General features: G+C 51.0%; 1 protein-coding gene across 1 annotated transcript in view; it reads right to left on the bottom strand.

Annotated features, from left to right (window-relative positions):
• Positions 1-11,074, bottom strand: part of ONECUT2 (one cut homeobox 2) — a 55,118-nt gene extending 44,044 nt beyond the window's left edge. The window contains exon 1 of the mRNA XM_053571363.1: positions 9,533-11,074. Within this exon, the coding sequence (XP_053427338.1) occupies positions 9,533-10,760 (1,228 nt within the window). The 5' untranslated portion in view covers positions 10,761-11,074. The remainder of the gene's footprint in view (positions 1-9,532) is intronic.
• Positions 11,075-17,975: the final 6,901 nt, after the last annotated feature.

Below are 17,975 nucleotides of genomic sequence, written 5' to 3'. Positions count from 1 at the left end.
ACATCCCTTAAGCAATTTCTAAGAAGATAATGTTGGCAGGGGTGGTGGTCTGGAGGGGAATGAGATCATAGACACGAGGAGCAGAGTGAAGAAAGGGTGGACCTTGTTGGAGGTGCAAGGCGTTAGACGTCTCCCAGCAGGTGGCACTCTAGTTCTTATGCTGGCTGAGGAAACCTTGACTATGCTCCCCTGATCCTCTTCAACCTTCCCATTATATAAGAACCGCCCCCCGCCCCCCGCCATGTTTGGAGGTCGGCTTCTTGATCCAAGCAGTTATCCAGACTGTATTCCTGTTAAAAGCACCGTTTGCACTATTCTATTTACTGTAATGCATAGTAATGAAGGTAATATAAATAGAAAATAGAGGAATGGTGGGAGGATTTTTTCAGTGTGTGTGATTGATAGGCTCAGATGAAAACTGTTTAATCATCAAAACATGATTCAGCAGTTGGGAAATGTAAACAAGTCGCGCAACTGTTTGCTTTGGCCAAACCCCTGGAGGGGCCTACAGGGCGGTGGGAGGGTAATGCCAGCAGGATGTGCACCTCACCCCTCCTACCAGGGCAGCACTGGCTATGCCTACAGACTGGCGGGCTGACCTTTGGCTTTTGCAGCACACAAGCAGTTGGGCCGGGGTTAATGGCACTTTGCAGGGAGCTCCAATTGAGTAAACAAAAAATGCCTTGCCCTGTTCTAATGGAGCACATTATTCTGAGGCCCAAGCCTTCATCCAGGCCCCTGCAGCTGCTCTGCAGGTCAGTGCTACCAATAAAGCAATTAGCCAATGAGAAAACTCTTCTTCCCTGAGGGGGACCAGAGTTTGCAGTAGCTAGGCCTTGCTTTGGGTTTTAAAACAGGCAATCCCAGTTGATCTGAGCCTCTTACATCAGATTCCAGGATGAGGACAGAGAAATTGTATGTTTGCTGAGTGTGATATTTTAAGGGACTGGTCCCTTGTTCAACACAGCCTGGAGAGCTCACTGCTTCCTGTGCAATTAACCTGAACCATAGATGAACTCTGCCCTTTGAACTTGCTCAGCAGATAAATACATTAGCTCACCTAAGGAATCATTAATATTTTTCAATCACATAAAACAAACATGAATGTCTAAAAACAACCCAAGAGATAGCCAATTAGGAATAGCTCATGTACTGTGTTGAAAAAAAATCACAAATGCATGTTATTTAGAGAGCATAAAAAGGATCAGGGAAGAAATGAAATGGATCATGCCAACATTTCTGGAGACAAAGGAGATTTTCACTTTCATATCTGCAAGCAAGAGGGATACAGAGTAGTATTTAGCAATTCCTATTCCCTCTACACTACTCTACAACAAAAGTTGTACCCTGCTCTTAGATAGCTTCTTCCCACTTCCATCAGAATACAGAACTCCAAGCCTGTCCCTTCTTAAGTGACTACATTGTTTATGCATATCCAGAGTCCAAAATATTATTTCTGGGGGAAATCCTATTCCTCATTTGAACCAAAATAATTGTTGTGACAGTATTACTGCTTTTAAGTGAACCAGCTTAAATGAACCAAGCTAGTGGCTTGACTGAAATAATTTTATACAGGAGAAAGCAATGTTCCTAAGACATTTTTACTCTATGCATATAAACAGATTTTCTTTTGTGGGGAAAAAAAAGAGAGAGATGTTAAATGCATCTATTTTGTCTTTATCCCTGCATGTCATCTTAGAAGAATGAGAAAAATATCCCCAACTGGGTCATTACACATTTCAGTTTGATTTAATTTCACTTCCCACAATTCCGCCTCCTGACCCCCTCTCTCCTCCCACCCTGTTTTCATTTTTGTTTGGTTTGGAGTGTGGGCTTAATGCCCAGCTATCCTAGATGAGAACACTTAAAGGAATATCACAAGCATGAAGGGTAAATCTATTGAACGAGGGTCTTTAACTATGTGGTTTCCTTAAAGGGAAAGGTTGGATCAATAAGATCAATATGAAAGGTTTCCCTGGCCCTGCATAAAAGGGTAAGGGCTTCTCTTTTCACTGGTTTAACTTTACTCTCTGACAAATGCAAATCAATGGATCTGTGTTTACAACAGATTCCCTAACAGACTCGACTTGGGCACATGGTGGGGGGGCCCTCCAAGCTTGCTCCAGGGGGATGCTCTAGGAGAGAGCTTTGTGTTCAAAGCCCTGGAGTAGAGCAGAGAGCAAACTGGTGATGGCATACTAAGTGCCCTTAAAAAAGAAGAGTTTTTGCTGCCCACCCAGATCCTACTGGAACTCCAGGAGCTGCCGCTGCCTGTGGCCTCTCCAAATAGGGTAGAAAAATGTAACACCACTTTTCTCCAAGGATATTGATGCACACACAAATATAGAGCCCACATTCTAGGCTCTAGTGAGCCAGTCAACCTAATTTCTATCAATCTGTATCTCAGAGGCTGACTTCATAGAGGAAGCTGCAGTGAAATATCTACAGTTGTTGCAGCATGAGGATCTGAGCTCTAAGAATGCTCTTCCTTCCCTTTCTTCAGTGGTAACTGGCTCTTCTTAGTAATGACAAGGCAAACCACTAACACTGTGGGTTCTTCCCCCCTTAATTTTACCTTTCCCTTTAAAAATGTGATGCTTTCCAGAGATTACATGACTTCAAGTCAATACCAGTTACTGAGAAATTATTTTTCTTCCTGCAATAGAAAGTATATGTATATTTGATTACAGGAGCCAAAGTCCAATGCTGATTAAATTACGTTGGAGGTGTGCTTCCAACCCAAACAAAGTCTGCTTTCTACAGAAGAGTAATGGATCCTCAAACAGTGAGAGAGGCGCCAAGGTGGAATGCAAAGCCTCCCTTTCCTCTGGGACAATTTGTGTGGGACAGTTTTTCATAACACATGTCTGCACCTTCTAGGAGTCCTGTTCCCCAAGTGAGACCATCTCTATCTACCCAGCCCACAGCCTACCTCCACTCCTTGCCTGTGTTACCCAACCGACTTCCCTAATTGCCCCCCTACCAATCCCTACAAATAGCTATGCACATTTTCAGTCATTACCTCACATGAGACTTGGAAATCAAAAAGCCTTTCCCCCAAAACACTGAGGTTTGCTGGCAATGAGGGATGAGAATGGGCCATCCAGGACTAGCCAGCCTGGCTGGGCTATGCACCTGACAACAAAAATTACTCCATGGGCTCCCTCATAATGGACTTGTCCCCCCGCCCCAGCAGAGTTACCTCCCTGGAGGAAGCATCCTTCCTCATGTCACAAAAAATAAGGGTTCCTAAAAGGGTCAGGGATAAGCAAAGCCTAGACAGTCCACAGACAAGTTCAAGGTCTAGAATGCTACCATCTTCACCCTTTTCCCCAGGGCCCTTTATCCACGCAATTATTTCTATTTATTCCCTCCTCATTTCCCTTCCTTTGGCAAGAACCCAGAAACTAAATCTCTCTGCTTCTCCTTTGAGGTTTGCCTTCCTCAAGGGATCCCCTTACACAGTACCACTTTTCATGAAGACAGTTTCTGCCAACACTAGCCACCAGTCCTGGTGTGGTATAGCCCAGGACTTTTCTCCCCAAGAACTCTTCAACCCTCCTTCTCTAGTCTTCCTTTGTAAGCAGGTTTCTAAAGGTCAGAAAACCCGGGGGGCTCCCTCCCATCTGATGAGGTGACCCTCAAATGAAGTTTTGGTTTGAAGACAGAAGGAGAGATTGGCTCTCCTTCTCTTAGATCTCAGATGTGGAGCTTGAGGAGGTAAAATTGGGCACCCAGTGGTGTCTCAGGGCAGACCTGGCTCAAGAGAAGAATGGAGCAAATGCTGGCACCTGGGCTAATCAGTGCATCCTCTGCCCTCTCTGGGGATTCCAAAATGGAAGTGTGGGAGAGTCTAAGACCACACCCTCCAAAAGCCACTCACCTCCCACCCCCAGGGCCTTCATGAGAGAGCTGTGGGGAGGAGGCCAGGTGTCTTCTAGGCAAAAAGGAAATAATCCACCCTTCTCAAATTTCTGTATCTGATCACCTGACCTACCCTCTTTACTGTTTTTAGGGGGCCATAGGGCACTTTCTGACTAGGAACCAAGAGGATGTATCAAAGCTCCCTTATTTAAGAAAAACCACTGGTAGGAAGAAGAGAAAGAAATACCCATTCACTCCCTGCCTCGTCTCAAAGCTGAACAATACAGGATTTGTTTCTCTCTCCCCTTCCCCTTTCCTTTCCCTTTTTACTTATTGTTCTTGGAAAAGGAAGGAAAACATTTTCCCCCTTCCAGATTGAGACCTCCCCTTGAAGGAAAAGTTTAGCTTCCTCTAACTAAAAGATTTGTAATTTTTTTTTAAAGCCCTAGAACAATTTAGTTCTCATCTGATCTTCACTTCGGTTTTTGCTCTTTCATTCTTCCCTTAAAATTCACCTTAGTGTTCCTCCTGGAAGGAGCCATAGGAGCTGTGGGCAGGGTGTTGTGGTGTCCCGCACGTACAACGCAGCTGTTTCAGAGAAACAACCCACCCTGCCCACGATGGGCCTGTGATCCGGCCTCAGAGCGCAGGAACTGCTGTCCTGCTGGGGGTCAGGGGTGGAGGGGGGCTCTTCACTTTGAATTTCCTTTCTTCTTGCCACAGCAAAGGTAGGAAATAAGATTCTTCCCTGGTTGACCTAGCTAGCTCAGAACAGAGCTATATTCTCAGGGACGAAGCCCAGGTTTTTGTTACTGAGGCTCGGTTTAATTTAAAGAACTTTCGTGAAAAGTCTGCGAGTCGAGTGGGACTTCTAGTAGAAAACGGACAGCATCGGAGGGGGTCTGTGAACCGTTAAGCTGACGGTTAGCAGGCAGCTTTAGCGAGTCATTTCCAAACTCGGGCTTGGTCACTGGAGCAGATCTAGACCGAATGTCGAAATCAGCGGGGATTTCCTGGACGGTTTCGATGGAAAAAAGAAGTTACCTTCGGCCCTACTGGACAAGGTTTGGGTCAAACGGACCCAGGACAGGAAAGCTGGGAGGACTGGGGCAGGGGGCGCAGCGCTTTCTGGATCCTAGCCCTCATAGTCTGCTGGGAGCTCAAGGAGCCGTGTGAGCATGCTGGGGGCTGGTGGAAAGGGCAGGGAGTCCTGGGGGAGGAGGAGAAAACCTCGGGGAATAGGGGCAGGCTGGGACCACGTCGGGGTGGAGCTGCGGACAGAAATCTCTCCGTGAGCTGTGAGAGAGGCGCGGCAGGAGCACCGGGGAGCCTGGGCGCTGGCGAGCGCTCTGCTGGGAAGAGTGCGCCGTCGGGCTTACTGGAAACGCGCCGGATCAGGTTCCAGATCAATGAAATCTGGGTCCACACGTTTACGTTATTGTTGCCAGCATTAATGCTCTTTTAATCTTCTAAACATTATCAGCATCGATCTCCCTCCATATACACATTTGTTTGAGAAAGTGACATAACCACACCGTGGAAAGCCTGGAACAAAAATAAATGCCCAGCCTCTCACATGCAGGGCGCCGGGCGCCTGGACACTTACCGCGCTGGAGTTCACTCCCCTCCCTCGCGTCCCGCCTCCTCCGCCCGCTCCCTCCCTATGCGTGTTAGGAAGGTGTTTTCCGGGTACCCGGGACTTGACGAAGCAAGGACTCTAGCGAGCTTTTCAATCATTAATCTAACCTGCCAGCAGGCGAACAAACGCATCGTCTGTTCCAAGCTGGCGTAGGCTGCGTTCGGCCTCTGGGTTTCGGATCCCTAATTTAGCCGCCAGGAGAGGTGGGCTGAGCCAAGAGCCAAAGCAAGGAGAGAGGGTAAGACAAGGCAAGTAGGTACCCTTCCTGCTCCTCGGCTTCTGGGATGCACTCCTTTCCCAAAGACGCCTCCAGCGCAGCAAGAGACTCTCATACACCTGGTGCTTCTCGCAGGAGCCACAGTGCGCTGCCTTGGCCATGTCCCGCCAACTGCGGCGTCAGATGGCCCCAGAGACGTCTCCGCGGGTTGGATAAGGGTCCTCGGCCGCCTGAACAGAGTTTGCTCCAGACTGGCCGCTGCGGCGCTGCCTGGAGAACCTGGAGGGGGCCGTGCGACGGTCCGTGGCGGGGACTGGAAGCAGGGTCTCGGGCAGGCCGCTGGGAGAGCCGGGCTCTCTTCGGGCGGAGACCTCTGCAGAATTTAGTGTGTGTGCGTGTGCGCCCGTGCCCCCGCGCGCGCGCTTTGGGCGGGAGCAGGCTCTGCTGTTTTCCCGGCTTTGTAAGAGATCAAGCTTACCCTTGGGGCCTTGCATTTCCTCTGCAGGACGCTGTTCAGATTCTTGACTGGGTTCCTTCAGTCCCTCTTTATTCCCGGTACTGCTTGGTTGAGAGGCCCTTGGGCTCAAAGCCGGAGAGTGTGCATGTCCGAACTCGCGCGGAATTTGTCTTTCCCACCTCTTGCTAAATTAATAAAAACTGCCCCGTGAGGCTGGCCTTGGGAACCGCCAAGGGGGACTGACAGGAAGGTGTGCAACCACATGCTGCCCTAGACACCTTTTCCAAAGGAAACCATGCGTTTGGAGTCTGTTTCTTGACATCTAAGGCTGGGGCACTCTGAATTTCCCCTACGTTTTCTGAAAAAGCAGGGAGCAGAGGACAGAGCTGCCTCTGCTGTGACAGCATGTAGTTCTTTGCCTAAGAGCAGGGTTTGCAGGCACTGGCCGAATCAGACAACTTCACTCTGAGGTCCCTAAACCCTGCATGCTTGACGCTCTGGCAGGACTCAGAGGGACCCCAGAGTTAGAAAAAGAAAGGGAAGCTAAAAGGAGGCAGAGAGAGAAAGAGGCTGGGTCTGAGTGGATGAGAAGCAGGGTCTTGGTGTCTAGGGACAGCGGGCTCAGCCTCCCAGCCAGTTAAACCCCCTCCCCACCCTGGGGCCCAATGGGGAGGGACCTCAGTGGCATCCCTGTGGGGATTCAGATCAATACTTGGGGCTGGTGTAGATCTCTGCTTTTCACATCCATTTGCTTCTGTCCCCTAGAGCTCCTGAGCACATAATACCTACTTACCCAGTCCTGCTTCTGTGTCAGTGTCTGAAGAGACTGATCTACTGACCCCAAACTGAAAAGCCTCCTATGTAATAATAACCTCTCAACACACTTGTAGTTGCTGATAAAATGGCCAGATAAAAAGGCTAAAGCTCTTGTCCCTTTTCAACCCAAGGTAATAAAACAGACACACATTTCAATGCTTACGCAAAGTGGGGTCCTCAGCAGGCAAACTCATTCACTCTGGGAGGCGTTCAGTCTCCCACAGAGAAGGCTCAGAGCTCCTGTTGAAAAGCCAGCGCCTTGGGCCATGCTCCCTAAGGTCAGCCTCTGGTGAGCCGCACCCTGGGCTGAGGAACCCTCGGGATAATGCCACACTCTTCCTGATCCCAACAATGCTTGAGGTCCTTGTAAAAGCCATAATTTGCTACTAAGCGAAGCATTACTTTCCACTTTACTTTCAGACTTAAATAGACAGAAGCAAGTGTTTTTTAAAAGCTGTGTTTTGCCGCCACAGGCATGTGGGGGCGGCAGCGCTCTGACATGGCCCTGAGTAGAATAGTTGTCATTCTGCCTTTAACTGTACTCCCCAAGACCAGCTGCCAAGTTCCTTCTAGCCCCCTGTGCCCAGAAAGCCAGCTGGTACTGGAGCCTGCAGGAGAGGGCCTGAGGCATTTGGGGGCCTCTAGACAAAGGGGTATTACAATGTCAGCCTCCACTTTCTTCCCGCTGCTCTGTACACATTGCTCTATCTTTGCCAGGAAACAAGAGCAATTAGGAGAAAATTATAGGAAAGGATCAAGAGTAGACTAAAGAAGAAAGAAAGATTAGGATTCCACCAATTTGGGGGAAGATCTTTAAAGGGAAAACTGGTTTTCTTTACCATCTTACATCAAAATTGCGGGGCAATTACTGACTGGAGATCAGAATTCTCTTAACTGCGGGCTAAGGAGAGAGCTGTCAGAGCGGAAACACCCCCTCCCAAACCGGGGTGAACATGCTATCTGTCACATCCCCCAGTTCCGTGGGGCATTTGTTGAGAGTACCCCACAAGCTAGGTCCAGCGGTGCGGGGGAAAGCCCTGGGGAGAGGGAGTGGGAGCCTGAGCTCGCAGCTCTTGGAAACGCGCTGTGCGCAATTGGCTCAGATACGCGTGCATCCCCATATCCACGCTATGCCAATCAGTGCCACCACGCTATGCCAATCAGTTCCCCCAGATCTTCCGACAATCCCGAGACACTCCTCCGGCCCCCAGTTCAACAGAAGCCGCCCACTGTGGCTTGCAGTAGGGTATTGTGTCTTCCCCAGTGGGGGGTCTGGACATTTTGCCCCTCCGAGTCCGTGGCTCGGTCCAGGGGACAGCGCAATCGCCACGCGCGCCGCGCGGCGTCTGTGAGTGCAAAAGCGCGCAAGAGCGTGCACTAAGCAGCCAGGGCAGTGTGTTTCCCTCAGCTCCAGCTCCCGCCGCCCAAACAGGAGGTTTCTGTGCTCCTAGAACAATAGAGGGCTGTACCTCGCGACTCGACCGCTAGAGGAGGCACAAAGAGCCAAGCACGCTCCAGAACAATGTAACCCGCGCGTCTACCGGTCCCCTCCCGCGGGCCGCCGGGCCCTCCCCGCCGCACAATCAGCGCCCGCTTAATGCAAAGGCGGAGCCAGCAGCCAGCGGCCGACCGAGATGCATTAACTAACCTGCATCTTTAATTTGGCAGCACCTCTTCCCCCAAGCGGCTAGCGTCTCCTAGAGTACTGGCAAACCTCGGCAAATCCCAGCAAACGCTAAGAGTTGGGCCAGGGCGGCCGGCGAGTGAGGCAGGGCGCTTTCCAGCCTCAGTTTCTCCTCCCACGTCCTTCCAAAGCGATGAATGTATAACAGTCCCAACCTTCGTCCTTGCATTCTCCCCTTGCTGTAGGCAGTGACACTGGAGCTGGCCCGAGCCCGCTTTTTCAGTCAAGCCCGGTCATAAAGTCTGCGCCAACGCCGAGGCCAGAGACAGGCTCCGGGAGAGCTGTTGTATCGTGGCCGCCCGTTCCCCGCGCGACCAAGGCTGTGCCTCCTACCAATGACTAAAGAAGTTTGCCTGATATAGTGGGTAGCAGAGCGGAGAGCTCTTTTTCCCTTCTTAAGAGCAAAGCCCCACACTTGCCTCCATACAGGGAGACTAGGCAGCCTGTAAAACTGAAATGTGTTATCTTTAAACAAGAAGAGAAGAGTTGAAGTGCGAAAGGTTTTGCACAAGAGCAGCTCCTAGTTTCTGCGAGTTTTGGAAAGCGAGTGTTCTTAGCCGACGCCGCGCACCCCCACCCGAAGGTTGGAAAGAGAGGGTGGCGGTTGGCACACTGAGAATAGGGTCAATGAACGGGGAGGGGAGGACGGTCCGTAAATGAAAGCTCAGAGACAAGAAGGGAGGGAGGAAGGGAAGAAAAAAGGAGAGTCGAAAAAGCGAAGAGAAAGAGAAAATGAAAGACGAAATTAAAAACGGGAAGAAAGAAGCAGCTTATATAGGGGAGAGGAGAAGAGACTCCACAGAAGTGACTCTGCACACAGACAAGCTCTCCCCGGCAGTCTGGCCCTTGCCTTACCTGCCAGGCGTAAGGCGGACATGCGCTGAAACTCCGGCTCCTGCAGCCACTTCCACATCCTGCGGAAGGTCTCCCTGCCAGATTTGAGTTTACTCCACGGTTTTGGATTCCGGAGCAGGTCAGAGAGAGTCCCCTGAGACCGGCACAGCACCCTTTGCGCGAAGATCGCCTGCGGGATGCTGTAGCGCTTCAGCTCGGCGGTAATGCGCTGGGCTACCTCTTTGGTGTTGATCTCTTCCAGCTGGCCCGACGTGGCCACTTGCGAGCTGGAGGAGGACGAGGGCGGTCGCTCCCGACTGGGTGCCAGCACTGGCCCGTGGGACTGAGTGTGGCCCGGGTGGTGTAGGCCGTTGAGGTGCGACATCATGGCCGCGGGCGGGGTGCCCAGACCTCGGGACAGGTGTTGCTCACCGCGGGTCAGCATGGCAGTGTGGTGCGCCTCGAAGTTGGGGCTGAGCATTTTATCGTGGCCCGGCGGACCGTAGTTAGGCAGACTCTGCTGCGCGTTGTGGAGGCCGCCTAGCCCGTTGCCCAGCGGCGTGGCGGCCAGCGGGGACAGGCTCTGGCTCATGCCCGGCATCTCCTTGTAGGGACTGTAGAGGTTGTTCATGGCCGGGAGCCCGCGCTCGTCGCGCATGAGGGTGAAGCTGCCGCTGACGTTGCCCGACAGACGCTGGTGGTGGTGGTGGTGGTGGTGGTGAGGGTGGTGGTGAGGGTGAGGGTGGTGGAACTTGTCGGACACGGTAGAGATGGGTGGCAGCGGTTGGAGCGGCGTCAGCGTGGTGTAGGTGTTGCTCATGCCCATGCCGGGCGGGGACGAGTCGCAGGACATACTCATGGCGTGGTGCAACGGGATGGAGAGCTCGGGCCGGTAGTCGCCGCCGTCCAGGATCGAGGCCATGCTGGTGACCATGGCCGAGCGCGACGCCGCCGCCGCCGCCGCCGCTGCCGCCGTGCCCAGCTCCTGGTGCGCTGTTGGCGGCGGCGGGCCCCGCAGAGAGCCGGCGGCGCCGCGGCCAGCGTGGTGGGGGCTGGGGCTGGCCAGCAGCTCTTGTTCATGGCCCGGACCCCCGCCGCCTCCCCCGCCGCCCCCGCCGCCGCCCCCGCCGCTGCCGCCGCCGGCCGGCCCGTGCAAAGTGCCCAGACTTTCCATTGTCAGCTCCAGGTTCATGGCGCAGCCTTCTAGGTCTTTGGTGAGGCATCGATAGGCGGTGTAGGCAGCCTTCATTCAGTCCATCGGGGCCCGGGGGCGGCGGGGTCGGCGGGGGCGGCCGGCTGGCTGGCAAAGCGCGCGTGGCTGGGTTCGGCCGCTGGAGCGGGGGCCGGCGCGGGAGTACGCGAGTGTGCGGAGGGGGAACGTGCGTGAGGGTGTGCTCCCCGGGCTGCGGGCTCGCCCGGGGTGGGGGCGGGGTGGGGGCTGCGGGGAGTGCGTGCGGGAGAGGGGAGGGGATGGGAAGGGAGGGAAGGATCACCGGGCCCCGCCGCTCGGGCCGGCACGCTGCCTCGCCATGTCCGAGCCCGCTCCGGCGCCGACGTCTTCTGTTTGGGTGAGCGGGAGCTGTCCAGAAGGGCTCTGCCGCTCGCCGGGGCAGCCAACCTACCCTTCCGGACCTGGGGCGGAGCCTCACCCGACAGGCGCTGCGAGCAGCTATTCCGCGGCTGCAGCTGCCCTGAGGGGCGGGCCTTGTGCAGTCATCTACCAATGGCCGTGTAGAGGGCGGGGCCGTGTGTTTCATGTTTGGCTGACGGTTCGGTGCCTTTTTTCCTCCTTTGCTACTGGAATCAAAACGTCAAGGAGAGGGAGGGAGGAGGAGGGGGTGGTGGGAAGAGAAAGATCCCGGAGCGCAAGCGAAGGAGAGAGATTAAGTGAAAGATGCTGCGCTCTGTCCCTCCCGGGTAGCTGCGATCTGGGGAAAGGAGCTTTGCTTCAGTCCCCTTCGTCTCCACCTCAAAGCTTTTCTCTAGGCTAGTAAGCCTGGAGGAAAAGACTCCGCTACCATCGGGTGTAAAAACAAACACGCGTCGCTTAGCAAGCCACTTCTCCGGAGTCCCTAGCCTTTTAAAATGCAGGCGCTAATGTATTCTAATGCACGGTAAACTCCCGGGACTGGGGCGTGAATATCTATGGGTCCAGAGGAACTCCAGCGCCCTCGCCGCCTGCGAGCCTCTGCCGGCCAGCGGCCCCAGCGCGTCGCGAGCAGCCGTACTGCATGCAAAGTTAACACAATAACATCATTTAATTACCCGGCGAGCCCATAAATCTCCCAGTTATGAGGCTTCAGAAGGGCCTTGCTAGATTGCACAACAAAGCTAGAATTCCGGGAGCTTCTGTTTCAAGGTGATCAAGTGCCTACTCCATCAGCGACTTGGAAAGAAAGGGGACGGTGTACAACTGGTGGGGTAGAGGTGAGGAATGTTGCTAGTGTCCGCAATGAGCAAACTTCTCTAGGGGTCAGAGAGTGTGCAAACCAGCTGGGATGACACCGCCACTCTTTCCCCTAACACACACACACACACACACACACACACACCCCTTCTCTCAAATCCCAGGAGACGCACGCACAGGTTGTGAGGGCGGGTAGTTGATCCGGAGCCTCGTCAGACATCTGTATATTCAACCCTTGTTTCTGATAACACCAGCGCCCGGGTCAGCTCCGGAATACTCACAAGCCTTAGCTTTAAAAAGTGCACCTTAGTCTTCCTAGAATATCCGCCGTTTGGCAATCCCAGGTCGGGAGGTGGGAGTGGAGCTGGGGGGATGGGGGTGGAGACGAGGTGGAGATTTCCTTGGCCTGGGTGGAGGTCGAGAGGTTGGTTGAAAACAGCCAGAGAGGCCAACACCCAGCGTAAATCCTAAAAAGTAACAGATTCCACCGAAGCAGGTTGCGCTGTGTTTGCCTCGGAAGCTTCAAGCTAGCTGAGGTTGCGCAGATGCTGCCTTTGTTTAAAGAGACAGTAATTAAGGACAGGGTGGACATAAGTTTGAGAAGCGTGACCTATTTTCTTTTGATCAGCTGTCAAAAGAAGAGTAGGGGGTCTCCTTAAGACAGTCCCCACCACCACTTCCAGCTGTTAGAGAAAACTTGATAAGGAAACAATAACACAACCTAAAATACTACATGTGCCTTCTTGGCTCTGGGTTTAATTCACGTGGAAAACAGTTCTTTTCTCCGTGACCTTTGTTGCTGGCCTCTTCTCTCTTCTAGTTTCAGAGCACCCCCTCCCATCCTGTCACATGAATGTACAGTGATGTTATTCATAGATCAACTTTATTGAGCTCTGGCCAATACGTTGCCAATTATTCTTTCAAATATCATCTTCTCTGTGATATCAAAGCCTAGGTAAGAAGCAGCGGCAGATCCCCTGCTCTGCCAGGCACACTTTTCTGGCTTCTGGCTGCCCACATCTTTACCGTCACACCAGGAAAACAGGTAAAATAATTCGGCGTTCTGTTTCTTTGGTTTTCCTCTGCCCTTCTTACTGTCTGCCTTCCCGCTCCCTACCTTATATATGGTGGCAAGACACTTGGAATAATTCAAATCAGTTAATGTTTGAAACACTCACTGAGTTGAACAAAAGTTCACAAGAGTGCAACCTGGGATTGGTCTGAAATATGGTAGAAGAGCAGGACTGGGTAATAGTCTGATGTACCCCAGTGCCAAAGGTAGCCTCTTTCACTGCCCTGGTTTCAGGCTCCAGGAGTGACCAGTAACCCCAAGCTGATACAGCCTCCATACAGAAGCCTAAGTATATAAATTGCCATTTAAATAACTTTTTCAGAATGATACGTTCATTTACCAGGCCACCAAGATAAATCTGCTCCTGGGGATTGCCTTTCAGTGTGCCTGGGAGGAGAAAGGTGAGCAGCTTTTTCTCGCTGCCTGGCTTCCTTCCTTCCTCCCTCCTCCCTGCCTCTCTTCCACCATCCCTCCCACTTCCCTCGATCAATATTGGCGATCTCAGGGAAATCATGAAATCGTATTGGCTTCTTTGTATATAATTTCATTGGGCTAGATTAAAGCAGATTTTTCACGTTGTTTTTCTAATGGTGGTTTGAGGTTTTACGTTTCAACCCAAAACCCATTTAAAAGGAAAATGAATGTACTTACTCACTGAGCACCCTAATTCTTACTGAATTAGACTTAGATGGTCTTTTCTTTTTTTTTCTAAAAAGGAAAAATATTTATTTTCTACCTCAAGATAATTGTAAGACTATCAATACTGAAAGATTTTCGTATATATTTTGAAATGTTTTGATGTTTCTTTCTCTATAGTTTTGATGTTTCTTTCTCTCTAGTTCTTTAAGAAAATAGACTTGTTTTTTAACCACCCCTTGTTTAGCATCTATAACCTTCAGAAGTTATGCAAATGAGATTTAAAAAATACATATTTTGAAGTTACACTCCTGGTCTCTGCCCAACCCACAACGTTTGATTTACAAATAGATTGTGGTCTCATGAATGTCAGTTCATGACTATTAGAATCTGGACAAATAGTCTACCAAGCATTGTATCAGAACCAGCATATACACTCATACACTACTTAGCACACCACACCTGCAGGTCCACTCTTCCTTAAGACCAGAAATTTGAATGGATCTAAACAAGTGTGAAAATAAAATGTAACTTTGACAACAAATGTAGGTTATTGCAATGTAAAAGAAAAAAAAACTGAACTTGAGTTAGCAATTACAGGAAACAACTGAAAATATCTACTGTCAGAGTTTCCATATGTGTTTTCACATTAAAATTCTTTTTAGGGAGAGAGACAGAGAAAGGAATATTCAATTAAAATAGAGACTTTATAAATTATTCACGAAAAAAATAAACAGACCACAAATAAACCCAATCTGGATAAGAGGCCCAACAGCTTTGTTTTTACTAAACAATAGTAACCACAACACAGATCTGGTTAAGACAGGGGCTGCTTATTTCGACCCCAAAGCTCAAAATCTCTCCGGGTTTTGTGTTGGACAGAACACATTTGTGCTACAACTAGGTTTATCAGAGCAATACAAAAAGACATAATGGTGGGTTGATTTGGACGATTTTATTTTTGTCCTTCCCCAAACCATCTGGCGTGTGAGTGTAGGGGTATTGATCAGGATCTGTGAGCTGCAGACCCCATACCAATCCATAGCGTTTCTGGCAATCAGCGTCGCCCATGAATTGCAGCTGTCTGTGCAGCTCCCGAAGAGAAATCTTCAAAAAAGGTCCCCCCCTTATCAAACACGTCATGCGTTCGGGGGTAAGTCAATATCATTTCTTTGTCATTCTGGGAGCAAGGATTATGCGGGAGAAAGTTTTTGTTGTCTGTTGTAGCTGCTGCTGCACCGGCTTTTTTTTTTTTTAAAGGAAGGAGAGCAATTTTCTAGCCATTGAATGGTAATGGTTTTCCAGAAAGGCCTCAAGCGTTTGCATGAATCGGAAAACAAATGCTGTTTCAATATTGTGGGGGAATTTTAAGAGGAGAAAAAAATTCGTATGTTGCTATACACAAATACTAGTAGTGATTATACAGGGTTCTTTTTCGCGACGGAAAATTTTCTCCCTTTTCCTCGGAGCCCCTGGTGATGAGGACGCCGCAAGTTTCTGTGATCACACGTGCAGATGGACGGTGGGTGCTTGTGGCAGAAAAAGAGCCCTTCGGAATTGTGGCTCTGTTTGATATCTCCATTAGCTTTAATTTTCTTCTTTCTGAAAGCTCAGGCTGGTTGAGCACAGGGAGAAGAAAACTAAAAACCCAAACCCAGCCCCACTAACTCTAGACAGCCTCACAGCTCAGAAAATCACCCACTCTTTTCAGATTCCCACTAGGACCTGGGAAAGTTTTTGGTTGTTGTTTGTTTGCTTTTGTTTTGTAAGTTTTCTGGGTGGTGAGACTAAACTGGTTCTTTTTCTTCTTTCCTCTCTACGTTGATCGGGTTTAAAATACCAAAAGTCAGGTTAACAGAGCTTACAGGGACTGTCCCCAAGTTTTTGGTTCATAAAATTTACTTTGTGTGGAGATGGAGAGAAATAAGAAGGTGGGGAGTGAGGCTGCGGGAAGGAAACCCCGCAAAGTCCTCAGTAGTTCGGACGCAGAGAGTGTCAGGCTTGAGGGAGGAGGAGGAAGGGCGATGCCCCCTCCAAGAGCGCTGGCACCTGCTCCAGGGACTGTTAGTCTGGAGGGGCAGCCGCAGCCAGAATCCCCAACACTGCCAACTAAGCTGCTAGCGCGTCCACTTGCCTAGTTTTAAAGAAAGCGAGAGACTAGGGCTGCCGACCTTGATCGCCCTCCTTTACTCTCGTCAGTAGGGGCTGTTGAAGTTTTGTGTCGTCGGACGAGACCGCTTGCATCTCTCTCTCTCTCTCTCTCTCTCACACACACACACACACACACACACACACACACACACACACACACACACACACTTCTTTGCTTTTCCCCACTCTCTGCTCTCTGGGTTCCCTAGCCCCCCTCGCTTGAAGGGTTTGGTGGGGGTAGCGGAGCCCGGGACCTTTGATCCCGAGCAGCAGAGGAGGTCCCCGGGACTGGGTCCCTGCCAGGGTATTATCCTTTCCCCGAATTTGGGACCCACAGCAGACCATTTCGACACACCCCTCCCCCTACTCATCTGTTTTGTTTTCGTGGCTGCTAACACTGGAGAAGCTGGTGCGAGAAATAATTTTTGTCTTTGGGGAACAGGCGATTTTTAAAAGGGAAAGGGAAGTTGAGGATTCGAACACCTAAAGACTTCTTTTGAGGAAAGGCAGAAGGGAGCATGGCTCTAACGAGAACCGGGATTTTTCTGTAAAAGAACTTTGCATTTTAAATAAGCAACTTGTTAGCCTGAGAATGAAGGCAAATTCTCCTCTGCCACACTTTGAGTTCCCTTCTCACTATTTGTCCCCTCTCTCCCTAAGCCGCACGGCCCCAATTTTTTGAGTCAAGTGCACCTGTAGTCCCATTTTCTCTTTAAAGGTGCTTTCTAAAAGTACAACTCAAGTATGCTTAAAATAAAGTTTTCCTCTCCTCCAGTTGTCCCCCACAAAAGAAAAACCGGCGTGATGTCCCTTTGTTCAGGTCAAGTTGTGCGTGAAATCTTTTTGTTGTTCTTTCCAAAGGAAGCAAAAGTTGCAGTTGATTGTAAAAAGGACATATTTAACTCTCTGAAAGTGGAGCTGTTTTCAAGTTGCCCCGAGACACTAAGCACGGACTTGCTTTTTATTTACCACTCTCTTAAAACTATCATTTATTTTCTCTAGAAATAATGATTTTTGATTGAGGATTCATATTGTTTAGGCATTATTACAAATACCTACTGTCTCCTCCCAATGAAAATGGGAGTTTAAAAATCTCTGTGTTTAATTTCAATTGCGTAGCTACTGTGGAAAAAAATTTAATACGGAGTATTAAGAAACCGTTGTCCAGATTTTAAGCTTGAGAAGTATTATTTCCGATTTCAAAAGGTAATATTTCTATTTGAAAACTAACAAAGCCAACCGAAGGGTTTAAAATAATTGCAAGAGTCAGATTTTTAAAAATCGTACGATGTCTTTTTTCAGAGTCCTCAAGTATCAGTTCCCTTAAAATTAAAGAATCAAGTGAATCTGAGCTGATCTTTCAGGATAACACGATCAAAAGTACTAGAGCACATTCAGATCATTTTAGGAGCATTTTACTTTTTGGAAAATTGCCTCCATGACTCTATAGGGATTTTGAATTGTTTTGTTTGCAAACGGAGTTTGGAGACGGCGGCTTCGTAGCTGCGGCCGCCGGGGACGGAGGAGCCGAACTCACGCCCCGCCGCCCGCGCGAACCAGAGCCCGGGCCCCACGCAGCTGGTTTGGCTGCTACTGAGGAAGCCGAGCTCGGGGGTGCCCAGCGGCCCGGGTTGGGGGGCAACACTGCGGGCCGTGGGAGACCTGTTGGCCCCCGGGAAGCGGCGCCTGCGGGGCGGATTTGGGGGGGGGCGGCGTCGAGGCCGCGGGCGGCTCCCCTCGGGGTTCTGCAGACCTCGGCGGCCCCCGGGGCCCGCGCCGAGCCGCGTCCCGGGGAGGGTGGGGGCGCGGCCGGGCAGGCTCTGGAGAAGGAGGGAGCCGGCCAGGATTGATGTCTAAATCAATGCGGTTTCTAGGCGCTTCTCGCTGCTCCTCTCCATCTTCCTCAAAGGCAGATGGCCTCCGAGGGTGGGTTCCTCTCCCTTCGCAAACTCGGCCAGAGGAGGGTGCCGGCACGAATTGCCAATGCCGGCCCCGCGAGGTTCCCGAGCGCCGGAGGGTGGGACGCGGCCTGTGTACCCAGGGACTTGCTGACGCGGGAGCCGCGCGCCTCCTTGGCCTCCCAGGCGGGGTCCCCCACGTGGCGGCCCCCGGAGCGTGAGGAGCCGCGGCCGGGCCCGGGCCGCCCTTCCGGCCTCTCTGCCCGCGCAGCTCCCCACGGGCCACCCCAGTCTGGCGGG

Source organism: Nycticebus coucang, chromosome 19 (genome assembly GCF_027406575.1).
Source record: "Nycticebus coucang isolate mNycCou1 chromosome 19, mNycCou1.pri, whole genome shotgun sequence".
NCBI classification, from domain to species: domain Eukaryota; kingdom Metazoa; phylum Chordata; class Mammalia; order Primates; family Lorisidae; genus Nycticebus; species Nycticebus coucang.
Note: the sequence above shows the minus strand (reverse complement) of the source record. Positions and strands in the feature narration are given on the sequence as shown.